Raw genomic sequence first — 21,729 nt, forward strand, 5'->3', positions numbered from 1 at the left:
AATGTATGTCTTGCTCATATAGCAGCAATCTGCTGCTATATATACTGCATTTGGGTGCAGGGTGGGGTGGAGAAGGACATGGAGCAGGGAGGAAAAGAGAGTAGGGATTTGGACCTTTATCCACCTCTACTATGTAACCATCTGCAAAGGCAAAGAAAATGTCTTGCAACGTGTTACTTCAAAAATCTATGTGCTGCCATGACAAATTCTTGTCTTTTCAGATATTTATGTTTCCCTATATCGTCCTTCCCTTTTTGCTTTGATAAATACTTTTAATATTCTGGGAAAAAAAAAAAGAAAAAAAAACAGAACAACTATCTGGTTTCTCCTCACTTCCATTCAGCCAAAGGATAGAAAATCAGCAAAATGAATGTCAGCATTTTTGTTAAAGAGCATCTGTTCACACAGGAACTCCATGATAGCAAGACAAAGCCCTCTAATCATAGATCAGATTAAGTTTAGTGGAGCGCATTAAAAATTTTGCCACAGTGCCGAAAGGAAGCTCTCAGATACTTGATGTGCACTTCCCATACGCAGACAAGGGGTAGGGACTTGCTCTCTGAACTTCATGATTCAAGTATCGCTGCTTATACCACAGCCTCACACCATGACTGCAGCACTAAATGCCAAAGCAGTAAGGCTCCTCTAGGAATAGTTAGTTCATTCCTGACCAGCTGAAAGCATTTTCCTGAACTCGGAAAGGGTCAGACTGCAAGAAGATGTATAGCAAAATAGCTTTTTGAACATCAGCAGACTATAGTCAATTTATACCTACTGAGGATCTGGCCCCTGAACTGGGATTATCTGTGACTGTCACAAGTGGGAAGTGTCATGAATGTAGTTTGTGCAAATGTGAGACAGGTACACTCGCAATTCAGCTTGCATGAAATATGAAAAATCACCACCACACTATACTCCTGTGAACAGTGAGCCAGTTCTACCTGTAGCAGGCTTAGTAGAAGAAAGTCACAGGGAAGACTTTCAAGCTAACATAATTTTACTGAAGTTCCGACATCACTTCAGTGGGACTGCTAGTTCCAGTCCTGGCCAGCCACGTCCACATAAAGAATACTTAGGGAAGTCTTCCAGCATTTTTGGTCAAGATCAGGAAAGACAGAATGACATAAAATTGTAATATTCCATTAAATTGTTACTCCTATTGCAGGCTTCAAAACAACAACCACTTGGATTCAAATCAACATATCAGCCCTAGACTGTTCCTTAATTTACCACACTTAATTTATTGATCCCTATTAGAATGGCTGATTTGTGATGAAAAATATCAAAGGCAGTGTTGTCTTTTGGAATAGGCTATTCTATGGCAAAAGCAACTGCAGTTCTGCATCATAAGAAGGGTGGATTTTTTTTTTTTCAAATCTCTCCAGGTTCTTATTTCAACACAGAAAGTTTATTATCCTAAATCCACCCAGGCAATCTCTGGTTGGAATCTCAAACTGTATTATTCCCCTCCCGCATGTCATCAATAATAATCAAGAATTTGGAAATCCAATCAGGTTCTCATTTCTACTTATTACCCACATTCAGTTGAGTGAGGAGGCTTAACAGGGTGCAACATTTTAGGAAACAGTTCTTTTGATGACGCATGACGAGCAAAGAGCTCCTTTCTGCTGCCTCTCCAGTTTTAACAGGAATAAAATACAATAAAAATGATGTTTATCAGCACAACCTGGAATGTGACTCTCAAGATAAACAGGGAGGTAGAAGGTGCTACTTCCTACATCATCATTTTTCAGTGGAACAGCAGTTAATTAGATGTTAATTAGATGGCTACAAGGCGACCTTCAGTGGGTTTCATACTTCTCAATCTTTAAGCCCAGCAATGTGTGACACAGCAATCAAAAGATGGGATAAATGACTGATATGGGAACACCCATGTTTGTTGTGCACTGGGCTGTGATTCACAGACCCTTCTAACTATAAAGTCTGTCCAAAGGGAGGTTTTCTTGTCATGCAAATTCTGCTTTTAACATAAGAGAGAAACCAGATTAAAATAAACAGAAGACAATGTGAAGGCCCTCACCTCTCTATCCCCCAACAACTCATTAACAGAACGTTTTCAACAGGCTTTAATTAGCTGTTCAAACTAAAGGAATAAGGGTTAACATGCAAGTGCAGGAGGCTTCTGATGTCTTTTTGTGGACATACATAAGTGTAAACTGAAAGGCCAGATCTGACATTTTCCTACCCGAAGACACTGAGTATTTTAAGTGCACTTACGGCTGGCACAGCTTGATAAGGTCCTGGTCAGTGGTGCCGGGTGGAAGGCCTCGAATGTACAGGTTGGTTTTACTCAACTGCTCTCCGCTGCTGTTGTTGCTGCTGTTGTTGCTGCTGTTTGTGCTGGGGCTGGGAGGAGCCATGGGGTGGGGAGCTGGTGCATAGGACTGCTGGAAACAAAACAAAACAAAAAGGGTGTTACTTGAAAACAAAAGCATGGTGGACTCACGTGCTTTACCCAGGTAACTCCAGAGCTATGCAGGGAGGACATGCTTGTCCTGCCCTCCCTGACTGCCTCCAGCTGCCTGCTCCTACAGTGCGTGCACCCACCTCGGGTCAGCAATGCCTTTCTTTCAAAATGGGGCTGAGATTTTGGGTTTAGCCATGGCTATGAAGTGCATTATGCATTATTTTACTTTATTTTGTTAATCTGGAATTAACGTAGCTAGATTATGAGCCTATTTTATCTACATCACAAAATAAAGCTCTGAAATGGCAGATACTCAGGAGCAACTGGTATTAAAGGAAGAAGTTAAACACAATCTGCTTTAAGAACACTCTAAGAAGCAAATAAGAATATCTAGCCAAAGGTACCGAAGCTGATGCCAGAAGCCTGGTTAGTCTCTTCTAAACATGAGGAGCACCCAGTACATGCACAGTCAGGTGACAGAGAGTTGGCCAGCCTGAGAGGGGAAAAAAATTCCAAAGGAGCCTGAAAAGACTATCATGGATATCTTCCACAATAGAGAAACAGGGTTTGGAAAAGTTGATCAGGCTAAGACCTCCTGCTCTCAAAACCTTACCCACTTCTGAACAACCACAAACCAGACACAACAACTGAGAAATACCACTTAAAAAGGGAGTCATTCTCACAGGGACAACATTCTCCCTGGTAAATACATGCTATGAAAGAAGACACACATATGCTATAAAAATTACATAAGCACCTCCAACAACAGGAGCAACAACAGGGAATTTAAGCTGCTGCAACCATGCCTGGCTCTCTGACCATCAGCGTATTTACTCACAGCACAGAGTGCTTGTCAGGAGAACGGAGGAGCGGTTGGCAGGAGGAGGCCATGTCCTGACACCATTGTGACCTGTGCAGAAAAGCTGAGACCTAGGGGAGAAGTTGGGGGAGACTGGGAATGCTGTGGGCCAAGGCTTGGCCTGGGCAGCCAGGGGAACTGGAGGCAGAGCTCCAGGAACATAACCGCCTGCTGAGAGGGGGGAAATCCCCTTTCCACATGCTGATCAGCGTATCCTGCTAGCAGTCTGCGCAGTTACAACAGCAGGTAAATGTTAGGCAAGTACTAAGTCAACCATGATGTGCTAATGGACTAATAAAAGCAAAACATCTGCAATTTTCATTATAGTAGCAGTGACATTTTAGTGACTTCTAACATGCTCGTTCTACATTTAGGCCTTGAACAGAGAAAATAGTTAAGTCTGTGACTAATTCTGATCACACTGATCAACTTCCCCTTTCATTTCAGTGGCCCTACTTTAGGGCTTATAATTATGCACACACTAAATCAGAGCCTCGGTACATGGTTATTTTTAAATTCTCTCTGCTCTAAACTCTTTCAAACAAGTCCCTTTACTTAGAAGAACCAAAAGAAGTTAGAGAGCATAAGAGGAGCATCAGTGATAGGTGAAGCTCAGAGGCTTTGATGAGATACATAAAGCGCCACACTTGCAACGATGTCATTCCTGCTGCCTTCTCCTTCCTTCTTCCCAGTTTGTCCCATTTAAACCAGGAGAGTGGGAACACACCATCAGGTGTCAGGACATCAGAATTCCTCCGCATTCTAGCCTGGTTGTAATGTGACTCAAGTAGGACCCATTAAAAGGAAAAATCAGTTTAATAGACAGTTCAATTGCCATGCTACCAAGTAATGACGTTCACTCTCATCTACAGTAACAGAGAAAGGCCGATCAGCTTCCTTCCCCGAGTATCTGCGTAGATACTTTTGCTGACAATCAAAAGCACTTAATGCATACAGATCTTATTTCTCTGCACACACACTTTATCACTGAGTAATCCCCACCCACCCCAGCTTCAATATCATTCCCAGAAATAGAAATCTGAAGAAGCAGCAACCCTGAATACCAGCACGGGGAACTGCCTCAACTGAGCCCCAGTGCTGTGGGCACGTCCTGGAAATCAGCTCCACACAACAGCCATGGCATGGCTGGGTAAAACTGCAGGCAACAGTGACCTCCGACAAATACATAGACAAGTGCATCTTAAAACATCCTGGCTGAAAGCATATTTAAATCTCTGGGCACTCCAGGGCCATGGTAGAGGTGACTATGTATAGCACATGTTTGGCTTTAGTACACCAAAAGCTCAGGAAATACACAGTGGTAAACTTGCACATTTTAAGCACTGGTAAGGTAGAATAAAAAAAAAAAAAATTAAAAAGGGTAACGGTAACATTCTTACCGCTTTACCCCACACCTCCAAGTTTACCATACACACTGAATGCATGTAAAGGACAGAATTTTCTGTAAGCCAGTAAAGTGCTATGTACTTTAATTATTAATTGTTATTATTATATATGTCTTAGCAGGGGATAATGAGTAAATGGCCTATTCTCACACCAACCTAATAAGCAAGAAAAAAAACAAGTGGAAATACACCTTTGAAATACAAAGAGCAATTTTCATTCTATTGTAAGATCTTTATCCTCACACAGAGGAAAGCACTGGGGGCCTAATTCTAATTTAAGCTTAAGACATTTTATCCCTCTTGGCCAGCTGAAAGGGGACCTAGATGTGAACATGAATTACATTTACACTGATTTTAAGCTATTAAAAAAAAAAAAAAAAAAAAAGTCCTCAGTATATCCAGAGAATTAGGCCATGGGATAGGTGGTCTCTCAAGCAAGAGCTGCTCAGACAATAGGCACACACAGATGCCCAGGTTCAGAGCAGCAGTGTCCTGGCAGATGCTTTTAAGGGTGGGCAGAGAGGCAGCGACGCTCCACTTTGGAGGATGCTGATCTCAGACCAGCAAGCACAGCTATACTCCAAACCCACTTCACTAATAAATCTCAGCCACTGCAGCCCACAGTAATTTCCATGCATATCCAATACCCCAGAATACCATCCGCAGAAAGATTACAAAATTGCTTGTACTAGGGCTGATGACATCTTCTGGCCGGTTGTCAGATTAAAAGCTTCAGGTCAGAAGAAAGCTTTGAATTCTTGTTTCCTGAGCCTGTGAGTGTATGACTGATGGCAGAAGTGTGCGTTTTGCCTCCAAATGAGCAAAGGGTCTGGTTCGTTAATCTCTACATAATAACTGGAGTGAAAGAAATTAATGGCAACCTGATGATCATCCCAGATATTGACCACTTGTTACAGGATCCCGGATGATGCTGAGGGGGGGCATTGCCTGGGGAGCCACCTGCACACCCGAGGGCAGGAAATTTGTGCCTTACTCTGATGTTGGCCTCCTCCGTGCCTGGGGGCAAAGCAGTTCACTTCTCTGCCACGAGAGCCATGAGGAGCACCGCTTTCCAGACTGGCTCAAAACACCCTGACACCAGCCGTAGAAATCTGGGAAAAACATTTTGCCAAGACAGTCAAGTGTAGGACCTGCAGTGCTAGAAAAAAGTATTAGGCAAAATCTACGTTTTACTTCAAAAGGAAGCTGGAATTCAGAGCTGGCTTTGTCCTTAATTTTTCAGATAACCAACGCAACCAACTCATTTTTCAATTCTCATGCTTCATTATTCAATGGGGAGTGGGGGGGAGTGAACTGGTTTGTAGATCATTCCAAGCAGCTTATTAATTTAGCATGGCTGGCTAATAGGATTTGTTTTCATCTTTGAAAAATGAATGAAACTTCTCCTTTTTCATTATTTAAAAGTGAGAAATTAATGTGCTTAATTCTTATCCAGTCTCAGGAACGCACCCTTATGCTTAAAACCTACTGTTGAGCTCTCTGAAACAGCGTCCCATGCAAGTGTGCACAGCTAAGCATGAATAATGAGATACCTTGGTCTTTCTTACACAATGACCCAGAAAGGCTGAACCAGAAGCCTCTTGGTTACTAAATGAACAACACTCCTCCTTCTGACATCCAACCTCCTTAACACAAGGACGGTATTTATCTTCCCATAGAAACCACAGTACTCTTATGTAGTTTTTTCACTTGTTGCAAGTTTAGTTTAAAGCATTTTTCTCCCAAAGCAAAACACTACTTAAAAAGACAAATTTCAAATATTTTTCACATACAATTCCTTTTGGATGGGAATCACAGGCCCCAGATGCCAAGTTGTAGAGTCTGCTTTATTAGCAGCAGCTGGCTCCTTGGCAGGCTTCGGAGGCGGTTGGGCTTGTGGTTTTGGAGTGGCCTCAGAGCCTAGGATGCAGCTGGACAGCTATGCTAATGGACTAGCCAATTTGTTTGTATTCACCTTTGGCTATCCCAAATTTGTACTCTTTTATCCACTTGAAAGTAAGGTCTTGGAAAGATTCCCCATTAACACTGATATGTTGACTTTTCCTATTGTAGTGCATATTTTATATAAAAAAAGGAGTACAACACACAGTCCTGCATTAAAACATGTGTTATTTAAGCAATTGTGAACATACACTATCCATTTCACTCTGAACAGAATGTTTTCCAGCTGCTAGATTCATCTCACTTAGAGCCCAATTGCCACACAATTCTCTTAGCTCCTGATTGAGAGAATAAAATAAGGCAAAGTAAATACAAATAAATTGTGCAAATATCAGTTTACAGCACACACTAGCAAAACACTGTTCTCTTTACACCCTACTGTACAAAGGAGTAATTTTTGAGAGCTGGAGGGTTCTTACTGGCCAACTATAGCAATGATGAGAGGATGCCACCAACTTATTGGCCTGATGATGGGATTTTGGAGCTGATTGAATGGCAAATCTCATATTAAGCAAAAGACAATCATCACAGTCAAAGAGAAAACAGAGAGGTAGGGCAAATATAATAAAAAGAATTAGATAAAAGCCACAGCAACTCTTCTGCATTTTGGTTGCCTTCCTCGGTGAGAAGCGGCACCAAAAGGTAAGCTGTATTTCTCATCTACAGCCAGGTGGAACAGAAAAGTGAATAAAAGATGAACGTTGCAACTGGCAACACAGAAATCTCATGTATTTTAGAAAGGCTGCAGTCAAGGGAGCTCGAGTCATAATTTTCTTCCTGACTTTGCAGGGCATTCACTGGTCTGGCTGAATCCAGCCATGACTATTGTCTATCTCCCCTCTGACCAACAAAGGCCTGGAAGACAGAGCTCCTCTTGGATGCTTCCCTACATAGTCAGGTCTTTCCCTAGACATCTAACAGAAAACAAACAGATATCTTCTAACTTCTCTGCACAGTGACAAAGCTTCCTGGACCGTTTCTGTAGAAGCAACAACCCACCACTTGGCAATGTTTTCCATTCGTAAAGGAACAGCATGTGAAAATGTTAGTAAACTCAGAAGATGAAGACAGACAATAAGCTTCAAAGTCTGTTGCATCACAGTTCTTTCAATCAAGAAAACCAGAACACACCTCAAGAGGATTTTGATTTCTCTGAATCCCTTCCAAGGCCTTTAAAAGTGATTTGCTGGATAGAAGACCAGTGAGTCAGAGCTGCTGGGTTATGCTCTCTGTACTGCCACTACATTACTGTGCTACTCCAAGAAAGTAATTTATATTCCTTATATCTCAGTTTACCAATCTGTAATGATTCTTCCTTACCTTTTCAAGGCTTATATATTGCTCTGTGATTATTGGATGAAAGACACTATTGAGGACTACAAAACTACTTTAAGATGGGGAAATATTATTAAAATTTAACTTAACAACTAAAGCTATCTCTAATTCTTTTACAGATAAAAATTTTTCTGCATGCAATGATTTTGTTACCCTGTATCTAAACTGAATGAATGAAATAACTTTAAAGCTTAAATAAAATGCCAATCCAATTAGCTTTCTCATTAAATATAATTATTTTTATTTTATTTAAAAACAAATTTAGAATTATTTAATCACAGTGCTATCTTGCTCATGCTTCTTGTATACATTGAACCTTTTTTTTTTTTTCATTCTATTCCAAATTATACCACTAGTCCACAGGAAAAAAACCCCAAACTCTAGTCCTCCAACAGGCACAGTAGTCATTCAACAGTCAGATTTAAACTGGGATTTGATGGATCAGTAAGATACTTTGAGATCTTTATTTCATACACAAAGCTTTTGAAATTAGTAGGGTAAATACTCCTGGGGTTTACAATTCCCTCAAACCAGGCACAAAGCACTAGAGGTCCATAAAGCATAAGCTCAGGCACAATTTGACTCAATTTTCTCTGTTCTGAAATACTTCTCTTCCAAATCACAACTGCCCAGCTTTTAGCATTTTATAAGCACTTACAGATAAACAATACATAGGAAGCAAAACATCCATGGGAAGAGGAGGAAGTCCTTTATTGGACAGCACCTACAAAGTAGGTCTCATTTTATACAGTTTTCTGCATTAAAACCAACCAACCAAAACCCAACAACAATTCATTCTTCTTGGCTATCTTTAAGAGCACTGTACTGAGAGTTTAGCAATCATTAGCCAGGGTGACATACACTAGAAGCCTGAAATTTTTCTCACTGATCACAATATCTTCTATTTCCACTAAGATAGACTGAAATACACCAATCCATACATCACTCCATTTCCCACCATTACCGATGGGAAACTTCAAAACCAAATTGTTCAGTGGAAAGCAGCTTTTTTTGAAATACAATTAAGTTTAAATAATAAAGTGGATTAGAGCACGTATCATTAGGAGAGACATGGTCATCTCACCTGAGGATAAACAGGCTCCAGCAAAAACCAATCCAAGTGAAGGGAACAGCACAGAGATGAAGAGCATAATTTGCAGACTGAGAACACCCCAGCCATCGCTGCCACCCCTGGGTTTTGGTCACTAAATAGATGCAAGAGGCCAAGCTGACAACTTCACCCCTTCGCTCTCTCCTCCCTACATGTTGCTACACCAAAGATAAAACTACTCATCCCTCGTAAGCAATTTTCTGTTTATCCATGGACTGCCTGTCACTCTGGACTAAACTATGGTAGCTTCCCTGAATTTAGAGCTTCTTGCATCCAGACAGGAGGGTACAATTTAGTCCTTAGCACTAAAAAGCCAAAGACTAGGAATAAGAGCTGTGTCACCAAATAAATATTTTCCAGAGCGGAAAATAACCTTCACAGGCTTGTCTCCTCCCATTTATTTCATGGCAAGAGGCTCCCATGACAGACCATTCCTGTGACATTATTTATTTCTCAGCAAGGGAGAAGAAGAATTCTTTCTATAGATAAAGTATTTTGGCACTTCGGCAAACTCGTAAACAATAACCTATATTCTTTGACATAAATTAGTGTTATTGCTTCATTATCCAATCCATTCATATTTTATTGATGTACTGAGACTAAATGTGAACAGAATCTAGATCTTAAAAATACTGAATCTGGGCAATCTGAACGATAAAACATTGCAATTCCCCTAATAAGAATATTTTAGAGCACAGAACAAAATATGACAGCAATTACTGCCTGTGATACAACAACTTTGTAGTAAAAAAAGGTGGGGCAGGGGGAATATAAAATTTAAGCAGAAATTATTGTTTGTGTTTACATTTCCATGTAGTCAATTTTTGTGCTACAGTGATGAACTGTTGGTCCATTTGAAGGTTAAGAATAAAAATGCAGATCGAAAGGCTGATACTTAACTTTCCAAATGTTTGCAAAAACAAACACGTTTTTGGTTCTGAGAAACTAAATTTGCTCTCTGGGTATTTGTTTACATGTGGCAGACTAAAAGTGTCTTGGAAATGAGATGTAGGAGGCACATGCTTCATTGCATTGCTTTTCTGCACACAGTCCACACATACCACAGCATCAACACTGGCGCAAGAACCTGAATATAAAAAAAGCTCATGACAGAAAACTGAACTTAAAACACAGAACAAAACCAAAACTTTGATATCATTTCTTTCCTCTCCACTTGAGAATTTGCTGAGCAGAGATCAGAAGCAGATGTGTTTTCATTTTGCAGTAAGAAAGCCCAACCAAAAATGTTTTTCAAAATCTAGCCCAAGTTTCCTCAGTTTGTCTTTCTTATGGAGGAATTAAGCAGGAAATCTGCCACTGTTGACACGAGCGTTGGTGGGATGGAGGAATCAGGGGTGGCAGAGCTCCTGAGGAACAGCCCCCATCATCTCCCCATGTTACCACAACAGTCTTTTGCAGGAAACCTCTGCCCCCTCCACCCAGCGCTATATAAAGATGAGTTGTGCCTTCCCTCCTGCAGCCAAAGGAATACACAGAACACAGAGTTTGGAAAAGTTTTGTCCCAAAGATAACAGCGTGACACCATCAGGACAGAATTTGGGGCATTCCACAATAGCCAGAGTTCATGTTTTCTTTGGGACCCCTTGGGCTACAGCAACGCACTGCTCGCAGACCAGGGACCAGAGGATGCCCACAGAAGATAATGAGCCATCACAAACCTCACCACGTTTTTGCTTCCAGTGCAAACTCCTCTAACAAGTTCATGATAGCAAATAACTTTTTAAAAAAATTCCCATACAAGTCATTACAGTTCGCACCTAATTCCTTGCTTAGGAAGAAGAGGAGACAACCAACCTCATGAAACTGATGTACGTGATGTCTTAAAGGACAGCTAGAAAGCCTTCCAACAGTAAGCTAACACAGCGGGGATAAGAATCTAACGGTAGCGACTGGGATTTAGGTGTCAGCCTATGGAGATAGATGGCCAAGGTGGTGCCAGATACCTTCGTGCTTGTGACAGCCCCAAGTACTGTACCATGAAAGGCTAAGGGAGGCAGGGAAGCCAGGATGGCCATGTGCAGGGCTCACTGCATGCAGCTGGGTCTGAAACCCCTTGTTAGGAACCTCTCTGTCCCATTCTAGGTACTTCTCTACATTCTTGAAATGAGTTGTCTGTGTAAAACAGACAGCTTTATAATGAAGTCACCATTACACATGAGCTAGGAAACTGTCTGGGCCCACGTAAAGATTGAGGTGAAGGAATGGGTCTCTGCAAGCCTTAAAGGAACTTGGTAATAAGATGGATTCCAGAACTTCATCAGGTCAAAGGCAGCTTTGAGCATCACACTACCAACATCCCATGAGCACACAAAACATTAGGTACCTGGGAGGGTCAGCAAGATTTGTCATGACACGTTTTGGGATTTAATCACTTCCATTTTCAGCTAGTGTCACTAAGTGATTACTCATACGCTAAGGAAGTTGAACACAGATAAACACTCTCCACTTTGTTACTATAGACTCTGGTGTCTTATAAAATCTCCATTTTCTCTAGATTTCATGTGGCAGACACGGGAGGTAGTGTGGGAAATGTTATTTAATTTTCTTTGATTTAACAAGCTTCTACTGTAATTTACGTTTAAATTTTCTTCCAGACATTAATGAAATCCACCTGGGGCAAAATTTACTACATAAACTAAATAATTAATGCAAAAATGGAGAACCTCTTTTTTCTATTTTTTGAATTTTCCGAATTACACTCAATTTACTTAAAGGCATTTCTACCTTTTTCCTTAAAATTCAACTTTCTATAAATGATATTGGCTTGGAGGATTAATTTTCTCAAGCATGCTGTGAGTTTTTGTTTCCATTCATACTCTTATTAGGAAGCCACATGTACCTTAGGCTGAATTGAAGCCTGAGCACTAAACCCTCAAGATACATCCTATATTCACACCAAATGCAGACTGAGGCAAAGGTCCAAACTGATCAGCCCACATGCAGGGGTATTTGATCACCTGTGTAACTAGATGCCACAGCAGCTACTGCCCAGCACACACTTTGTTGTCATGACTGGAGGTCCTGGGAATGCTGACAGGACTACTGAATGATGAAAGTCTCCTCCTAAGTTTTATAATACTTAAATTCACTGGAAGATGACAACTAAGCAGCTAGTGAGATTCTGACATCTGTTTTTGCTAGAAGGTAAATAAAAACCATGAACTTTTTTTTTGAAAAGTACAAATAGCTTCAGAATGTCCATTTTGCTTCAAAATCAGTGAATCTGAATATGCATAGACCTGCCCTGCTGTTTAGCTATACAAAAGACCCATCATTTCTTACACTGTAATCCAGTATTCAGCAAGTCCTTTCCCTTCTAATTCCTACTTCTTCCTTCAGTGTTTCCACCATCTCTGGTTGTTAGCACTTCTCAGAGCTGGGGCAGGGGGGTGTGGGGGGTGGGGGGGCGGCGAGGGGAGGGATGTCAGGTGTCTAAATTTACTATGGTATAAGTTCTCAGTCTCTTCCCATTTCTTCAACAACAGACTGTGCTTCTGTGCTTGTCCGAAATGTCAAATGCCATCTGACTCATGCACTCAGAAATGTTGACTCAATTAAAATATCCATACAAAAACCAACTTGCAGTTTGGTAAAAGTAACCTACCCTCTTTTTTCTGATATGCTTAGAATGGCTCATAACCAGTGCAGAAATTTAATTTCATCATGACAACTTTCTTTTCTCAGTTCCCTAAAATCATCATTATTTTCTATTAAATGTTGTGGGATGATCAGCCAAGTATCTTGCTAACATACACAGACAGATTCAGCTGAAGATGTTCCACCTAAATCATTTTGGGCTTTGTGCCATGCACTTTTTCCATACTGTGCCTAACGATACAAAGAACCTGAACTTGTGTGCTCAGAGGTGAAGAGCCTTGCAATGTGGGGACTCAGCTGCTTCATTATGCATCTGTGTAAAATCCAATGGAACACTAATTGGGATAATGAGGTACTCATGTTGCAAGCAATAGGAATTCAGAGTAACAGGATACATATGTTAAAATTCCTGAAACAAACCAGAAAGATTAAAAAAAAAAAAAAAAAAAAGAAAAAAAAAAGAGATACTAACACATTCATCTGTATTTACTATGTTTTTCATCCAAATGATATATTTCTTGATAAATAAGAACTTAAATTTCCTTCTGCACTGCAACATTGTCTCCAATCTCTTCTGTTAGCTTTCTGACTTTTTGACCTTTTAATATTCTTCATTCATGCATGATTTATTTTTTAAGTCTGAGGTTTTTCTCTCTGGAAATAATATGTATTTTAAGTCATTTCAAATGTTAAATCAGGGTAAATAAGAAAGAAAGTCTCCTTAATACATTTCCTTAATAAATGTTGTACCAAGCTTTAGAATAGAACCTTGAAGAGTGTTAGCATGTAACTAAGGTTTATATTTCAAATCAGATACATATAAATATTCTAAAAGTCTTAATACCATTTAATACCACTGTCATAGATTCCTGTGCACAACATGTTGAGCAAAAAAAAGGAATTCAAGTCTAAAAAGAAAAACCATTTACATAAAAAAAACCAGAATGGGGAAGAGTGACAACTACAGTACTTCTAACAAAACAATAACCAGATTGTTACAGTGACACACGGTGTTACCAGCTGGAGCAGAAATTGGTTAGGAATACCAGGGCAATAAGGATGTCTACGGGCACATTGGCCGCAAAAGGAAGACCAAGAAAAATATTTGCCCACTGCTGAATAGTACAGGGGACTAGTGACAAAGGACATGGAACAGACAGAGGCTCTCAGTGCTTTCTTTGCCTCAGTCTCCACTGGCAAGGTCTGCTGCCATGGCTCTTGGGTCTCTCTTGGGCCTAGTAGTAGGGCCTGGGGTAAGAGGTGCTGCCCCAGAAGAGGAGCATTAAACTAGAAATTAACTCCAGGAAACCAGTTAGAGGTTACTCAACAACGACCACAAGGGAGCCGGCCGATGTCACCAAGAAGCTGCTCTCTCATCCCTGAAAGCCTGTGGCAACTGGAGGCCATCAAGACATTCCTGATGACTGGATAAAAGGCAAATATTACACCTGTCTTCAAAAGAGGGAGAATCTGGGGGACAGCAGGCTGGCCACAGCCTGGCAAAACTAAAGAGAAAAGCCTCCTGGGAGCTGTGTCTAAGCACATGAGAGACAAGGTGACTGAGAGCAGCCAGCATAGATGAGCAGGGCAAATAACACTTGGCCACTTTGCTTGCCTTCTGTGTTGAGATAACCAGCTCTACAGATCAGGGGAGAGGAATGGATGTTGTTTACCTTGACTTTAGCAAGTCTTGCAACATGGTACCATCACCAAGAATTCTGCTGGACAACGGGGGGGGTGCACCCTCACCGAGATTGCACATAACACCAACTTGGGGGGCAGCGGCTGACTGACTAGAGAAGAGAGCTGTCTCAAATATTAATACGAGTACATCCAATGCTGTAAGAAAGAACTACTCAACACAAAACTCCTTCACCTCACACATTATGTATGTTAAAAACCCTCCAAGTTTACTTCCAGAACAAATGTCTGCTAAGTGATTTCTGCAAGTGCAGATACATCCTACAATCAAATTCAACTGCAGACAAAGGATTTATTAAAACTGAGACATCTGAACTTTATTCCTTTGCTACACTTTGACCTCAAGTTTAGTTCATTTGCTAAAGTCATTATTAAACAACAATGTTCCACACAGATTTCAGCAGCAGTAGTATTTACATTAAAGCAACATCCTTGGGTTAAAGGAATTAGAAATGCTGAAATTCCTATTCCTCAGCTTCTTTGAAGATCTACAGTGTAGTCAAAGGAAACACTGTCTAAGAAAAAGCAGTACCATTTTAAAGGCAGTCTGGTTCTCCATCATTTGAAATAAAATAAACCTGCAGATCTTTAAAAATCTCTGAGACTAAAAGTTACACAATTAATGCCACTACAGCTGCCATCAGATAATCAAAGTTCATTTTTGGTAAGATATTAAATTAAATGCAGCCCTAGTTATAATGAATAGATTTTTTTACCACCTTCTTAAAATGGGGAAGGCAATCTGACTCGCCCAATCATATCAGGATATAACTCCCAATGGACAGTGTACTCAGATGAGGTACTCAGAGTATCCAGGCTCCATCACAGACATAAAATGTAACACAAAATAGATCTAAAGTGGTAAGGGCAACTTAAGCCTCAACTTTTGGGAATTTGGCCCAAGAAAACTTGAAAAATAACTTCTTCGGTGATCTTAAAACTGCAACAGTACACTGAAAGACAACAGCACAAATACTGCAGGTCTCCAAGGTGTGTCTGAGGACAGCTGCAGGATGAATCCTACTTACAACACAAGGAACTAAAGTACCACTAAATACCTCTGCAAAGGCTGGGGTCTTGTAGAAAGCAGAACATACCTAACCAACTATTTAAATGACCACATGGTAATGACTACTCACACAGGATCCAAATTTAGACTGCACAGGCTTATGAAGAAGTCCAACATTTCCTGACTCCTTGACTGTATAACCTTAACTTCCTTTAACATAATTAACAGAGTCTGATAACAGAAGCTGATAGTTACTTTCTGTAAGAAACATCATATTTGGGAAAACAAAAAGCCCACCTAGCAGAGAGCTTTACATTTGGGAGTTGCTAATAATAGGCATTTGGGGAAATGGCATAAGAAATGCAAGCAGAGAGTAATCATTCCCAGGATACCTCTCACTTTGGGACCTCCCAGTCAGAGGCGGTACATAGACCATCAACCTTACACATACTGAAGCTCCTACCTCTTCCGTGATCTGACCCATTTAGACTTTAGTCCTCTAGAAACATCTTTGTTGGAATCAATTTTAGAATTTAATATCATATTAAAGAAAAAAAAAATAAATCTGTTTATTTTAAAGCTGCCACCAAAAAAAAAGTAATTGGGGCTGCTTCCCCCATTCTTGTTTCACAAGAAAAATTTTGCAGTGGTTCTTTTTCCACCTTCTTCCTACCATTCAGAACATTTTATGTGAAACTCTGTCATACTGTATCCCATGTCTTACATGGATAATCATCAAAAACATGAAGAGGTGGCAGCCACACAGTCAAGGGGATTGCTATCACATCTTTTTGCAAGTAAATAGAAACATCGTTGACATAGTGACGTATGTGCCAAAATACAGAGTCAGATTATTAAAAGTGCTAGATGTTTTTAACACACTTTGAAAAACAAATGTCTATATTAAAAAATATAGACAGTTTTAACAAATCTCATCTTAGGGATTCCTCCTAAAAGGAAAAAGAGAATACGAGACTAAAAATATATAGATGCTCTTTTAACTCTACCACTGTTAAATAGCTGCGTTATCCCTCATATGCCTGCTACTTTGTTTGCAATGGCTTGCCACTAAATTTCCTTTCTTGAACCCTGGGCTAATGTAGTTCTCACAGGGCAAAAAGTCTTTCCATGAAGGAAATAACCTATTATCAGGCTATTATATATTTCACTGAGGTCCATTTATCATTACAATTCCCTCATCCTAACACCCCCAACAGACAAAACTCTGCTGCAGAGGAGGAAACGCATGCAGCAACGTGGCATCCCTGGCAGGGACCTCGCCATAGCTTTCTGCTCACATACAGAGCCCGGCTCTCCCTGCCCCCATCTCTGGCTCCCCACACTCAAGATCTCACCCTGCTCCCAACACATCTGGAAGAGTCTCTGAGCCAGCAGACCTTTGACAATCCACTGGTCTGGCAAGGATGATCACAATTTAAAAGTTCCTTCGCGGGCTGTAAGACTTAAGGTTTCTGAGCCACAAGTGGCCTCCTGGCAACCTCCTCCCTTTCTCTCCCTCCCCCCTTCTAAACATCAGCAGCTGCATAAAGATGCCTCGGAGCATCTGGAAGGACAGTAGCTGTTCAGGCTCTGATAGTGAAATGGGCAAGTACAGGTGAGGGTTGATATGCAGAGTGATTCCTGCAATGAGTACCATAGCTCTGAAAAATATGGCAATAGCTATGAAGTTACACATAGGCATTCATTGCATTTCTCGGTCTCCATATCGTACATTTATTCAGCAAAGAAATAGTTTTTCTTTTCCCATTAATGCTTAAAACAGTCTTTGGTAATTATTCTGCAGGAAGCTAACTAGTACATTAACACAAGCCAGGAAGACAAGACTTTGAAATATTTCCCCCCCAATGCCATCAAGTGTGATGACACACAGTACAGCCTGGTTTTCCTTAAAGCACTACCCTCCAGAAGCAGTAACTGCCAGATTTCTGCAGTGACAGTCTGCAAGGCTAAAATTAGCGAGCAACACCTTCGCTTGCACCTCATCACATGATAGGAAACAAACATAAATAGGGAAATACAATATGTTCCTAAAGGTGAAGTCTGAATACTTTCATCTCAGTAACAGTTTAGAATTGAAGGACACTTACACAAGCAGCTTCTCGTGATACGTCATCTGCTACTAGCATTATAATTTGCTTTCTGCAGCATTGTTAAAAAGACGACCACCTCTAAATATGCTCCTTCACAACCCAGTCTGGCCTGAATCAAATTACTTCATGTCTATGCTGCAGACAAATTGTTTTATAAGGCACCGCTATGTTACCAGATGCCTATTTATTTTAGCACCCTTCTGCATAGATAACACAAACCTTTCAGTGGATCCATCTCATTGATAACTATTGATAACTATTATTCTATGTTTCACCCAGGAGTATCACAAACTCCTTTGCAGGCCACATCCCTCCCTCCTGCACTACTGAGGTGCAGGTGATTGCAGGCTGGATGGCAGGACTTGGAAGATAAAACACCAGGTCACATTTATCTCTCCCCCGCCCCCCGCAAACACTGCTGTGTAGTCCTTAACAGCCATGCAAAGCAGCCACGGCACTTCTTTTTCAAAACCTTGTCCAGAGGACACACATAAAATCAGGTGTATTTGCTATGAAGGGTAGAATTAAATCTGCTGAAGTTGTATCACAGTCCAGACACACAAAAAAAGCTTAGCCAAATTATCAATTCATTTAGGGCCTTTATTTCTCCTGCATAAGCGAAGCAAGAATAGTCCTTTGCACATACACAAAACCCCAGATATATGTCACAGTGTTGCATAACACTACATAGCATACAACAGGAGTTCATATAACTAACATGATTCAACTTACACAATGCTCTGACAACCTGCTTCTAAGCTCATCATCACCTCGCTGGCTCAGTTCTAGCTCAGCTTGACTATCTCATCTACTCTCCTTCCTGCGGCTGAGGAAAAGGGGTAACTTCTCCCTGAACAAGGCTCTGGCTTGGCCACGAATTCCCAAGGCAGCGCCCTGGATGCCCTGAAGCCACAGCGATTTCAGACCTGAGGTAGGGAAAGGCAGAGATTTTTCTGCAAATCCCCAGGGATCTGACTGCTTCTATTTTCATATCCCTAATTACAAACATCACTATTTTTGGTCCTAAAATGTTCTGAGCTTTTTTAAAATTAGCCACAGCATTTTACTTGAAGACGGCCTGGCAGTGGGCAGCTCCATAGGCCAGCAGCCGACTTGCTAAAACAGCATTTATCAGCTACTCGATCACAGTAACATTTCTGACAAACATGAGTCCAATTTAAAGACATCTCTGGAAAAAAAAAAAAAAAAAAAAACAAAACAAAAAAAACAACAAAACCCACAAAAACCCCCTCTGGATTAGCAGTTCTCACCCAACATCCCAAGTCTGTGAACTGGCCTTGATGTTTAATAAGAACCATTTATGGCAACAAAAGGGAATTAAAAACAAACAAACGCAAAACCTCCTCCCCTGCCACAAGAGCTAAGGAGCAAACAAGGCCATCGCCATCGATTCCTTTCAAGCCATTCATCAAACTACTGGCAACAAAAAATAATACTCAGCTACAATAAAGAAAAAGGAAGTTGAAAATTGAGGAAGAAATGCTCACAGACAATAGATGGGTTTAAGGTTTTTTTATTTATTTTTTTGTCAACAATCCAGGCACCAGGGTTTTCTTCGCTGCACTGAAAAATTACTAACAAAAGTACTAACAAAATTATGTGGCTGTTTCTGATTAATTTCATGACTTCAAATTTTGAGTGGTTCTTGAAATATTTCATAATTTATCAGAGCTTCTTTAAATTTATACAACACTCATTAATGAAATCAGGACAGGACAAACCACTTTCATCTTCATAAGCAGTAGCTGATCTTACTCAAACAAACATCCGAATTAGCTTATTTTTCTGCCTGTGATCCTAGCCTATAATTCCTATTTACAGATTTTTAAAAGGAGCTCAGCTTCCTTGAAAAACAAAAGCAAAAAAAAAACCCTACAAAACAAAAATTGACCAACAACAAAAAATTCTCAACACTTTCTCCAACCTAAGCCCACAATACTTGCCTTCAGCAGCCAAGGGCTTAAAAGTGCCTTAGCTGCATTTATTAGCTACAGGGTGGCATCAGTTAGGAGGCACGCACAAGATCAGCTCCATTCCCCATCCCATGCACCTTACCAGACAGACACCCCTCCCGCGAGATTATTGTCCCAGGGCTTGGTCATGCTTTCATCATCACCAAGGAGTGAAAGCACTAACACACAAGGACCAACACACTTGCCCAGGGCAGGTGAGGTCGGTAAGCAAGGGTGAGATGCTAGGCAGAGATGCACAGAGGTGCCCCATCAAGAAGGGGATGCAGACCACCAGGATCTCAGCACAGCATCGCTCAGGTGAAGCTCACTGCCTTGCAGCAGCACCCAATCCCTTCTGCACATCCTTCACCTTGCACTGGAGCAGGGACTCTCAGAAATGAATGTGGATGGTGGAGTTGGCACTTTGTATCAATTAATAAATTTTACAATAAATAATACCAGTCGTGTGACATGGCTGATAAGTGATTACCAAGATGTCTCATAAATCAGTATCAACTCACCATATTTTGAATTTAAAGCAATTAAGGATATGAAAGAAAAACCTGTCTTCAGGGAAGGTAAAGTTGGCAGGATAGAAGGTCTCTCAACATCTAGTACCAATGCTAACACTCAGGTGTGAAGTGACGTAGCAGGATAATTATCCTTTCTGAAGATCTGGTGGCATTGCTTATGCTAGTAGGTTAATTTTCTCTATTTTCCAAGCTCCCTTGCAGTGATCAACTGATGGCTGGTCTCCCTTTTTAAGCTGACAGTTTATCCAAATAACTGATACTATTGTTGTTATCATTAAAATAGCTTCCATTCAAGCTGCCATTGTTTAACAGCCATGGTCTGTGTATATAAAAATAAAACTCTTTAAAACTCATTTCAAAGATGTCTGTTAGCCCAGGAAATATTTAACAGAAGCAGTATCTATGCAACGAGAAGATTAAGCTAGTTAGTGTTTGTGACAATTGCACTTAGCTATTCTATCCAATGGCAAGAACATCCTTGCATTTATCAAGGGAACAGATTTAGTAAGGAACTGCACACAGCAAGAAATAAATGAGAGATGCAGGGAAAACTCGTATTATTGTGGCATCTGCTACAGCTATTTTAGAACGGTGTCCCCCTGTGCTGCTCCACTGACAGGCTTGTGAGTATTCACTAAAATTAAAATCCATTTCTCAGGCATTTGTAAATAGGCCACAAAAACTTAGCATGTCTCAGAGGTTTTTTTTACGGTCACATCATTTTCTCCATATGTTTATAAAATGTTACAGCCTATGCTTTGTGGTGGCCCTTGTGCCCTGGACCTGCTGCAAGAAAGTCTCTGCACTTCCCTCCTCCTCTGCCAAAGACGATAGTCCTTGTGGCGTGTCCTCAGCCCTCTTGCATATAGGGCCAGTGTCAGGAAGAGTTTGCCCTGAGGACTATTAGTATTAAACCCAAACTTTTTGTAAGGACAAAGCAGATTCTTTGCTCCCAACAGCTTTGGGCATCCAATTTCCTTAAATTCATGTGAAAACCCTGGTTCATCTTCTGCTTTGCCTATGCACAGGAACCCATTGCACAGGCAAGGCCAAATATTTATGTCCCATCATTTTTAGTTTTTTTTAAAAGGGCTGATTCACTGTCACATGAAGCAGAGTCCATCTCTTGTCAAAGCAAGCTGTTCAACTCACCGACGTTTAATTACGTTTTGTCTCCCATTAGGATGTGGCACTCTGACCAGACAGCTAGAAATACATAAATGCAGAAATGGCTTCGAGCAATATTGCAAGCCCTCTGCTCCCCTTGGCAAATCTGAGCTACTCACAAAGGCACTGAAATAATTGGGGTGGTGTGAAAACATACGCAACTGTGAGAGCAAAGGTTGTGTAAAACCAGCCACAACTAGCTTCTAGAAAAATGCATATACAATCTCTTACCCTGATTTCTAATTTTTTTTTAGTTGGAGTTACATGCTATGGCAAAGTCTATGTTATCTCAAGAGAGAAAGGGAGAAGAAAGAAGTATTGGGAGCATAGGACAGAGAACTAAAATGCTATGTCTGAAATTTAAACTAATATGCTAATCTAAAAGCCTCCTTATTACGTGACTGGGTTTGGAACATAAAAAGCAGAATATATCATGATTTGAATAAGTTGCACTTAGCAATATGAAGGATAACTGCTGAATTGCTGTCTTCTATTTCTGGAAAGATAAAGTTTACT

The 21,729-nt window shown here is 40.6% G+C and overlaps 2 protein-coding genes across 8 annotated transcripts in view; one reads left to right on the forward strand and one right to left on the reverse strand.

Annotated features, from left to right (window-relative positions):
* The window catches only part of AZI2 (5-azacytidine induced 2), a 1,028,525-nt gene that overhangs the window by 544,643 nt on the left and 462,153 nt on the right, over window positions 1-21,729 (forward strand). The window lies entirely within an intron of this gene.
* Window positions 1-21,729, reverse strand: part of RBMS3 (RNA binding motif single stranded interacting protein 3) — a 457,623-nt gene that overhangs the window by 357,386 nt on the left and 78,508 nt on the right. For 2 of the 4 annotated variants that reach the window (XM_049799280.1, XM_049799282.1), the window contains exon 2: window positions 2,239-2,405. In XM_049799280.1, coding sequence (XP_049655237.1) covers window positions 2,239-2,405 — 167 coding nt within the window. Of the gene's footprint in view, window positions 1-2,238; window positions 2,409-21,729 lie in introns of all 4 variants that reach the window. The other 2 variants (XM_049799279.1, XM_049799281.1) reach the window with 1 other exon arrangement.

Source organism: Accipiter gentilis, chromosome 4 (assembly GCF_929443795.1).
Source record: "Accipiter gentilis chromosome 4, bAccGen1.1, whole genome shotgun sequence".
NCBI lineage: Eukaryota > Metazoa > Chordata > Aves > Accipitriformes > Accipitridae > Astur > Astur gentilis.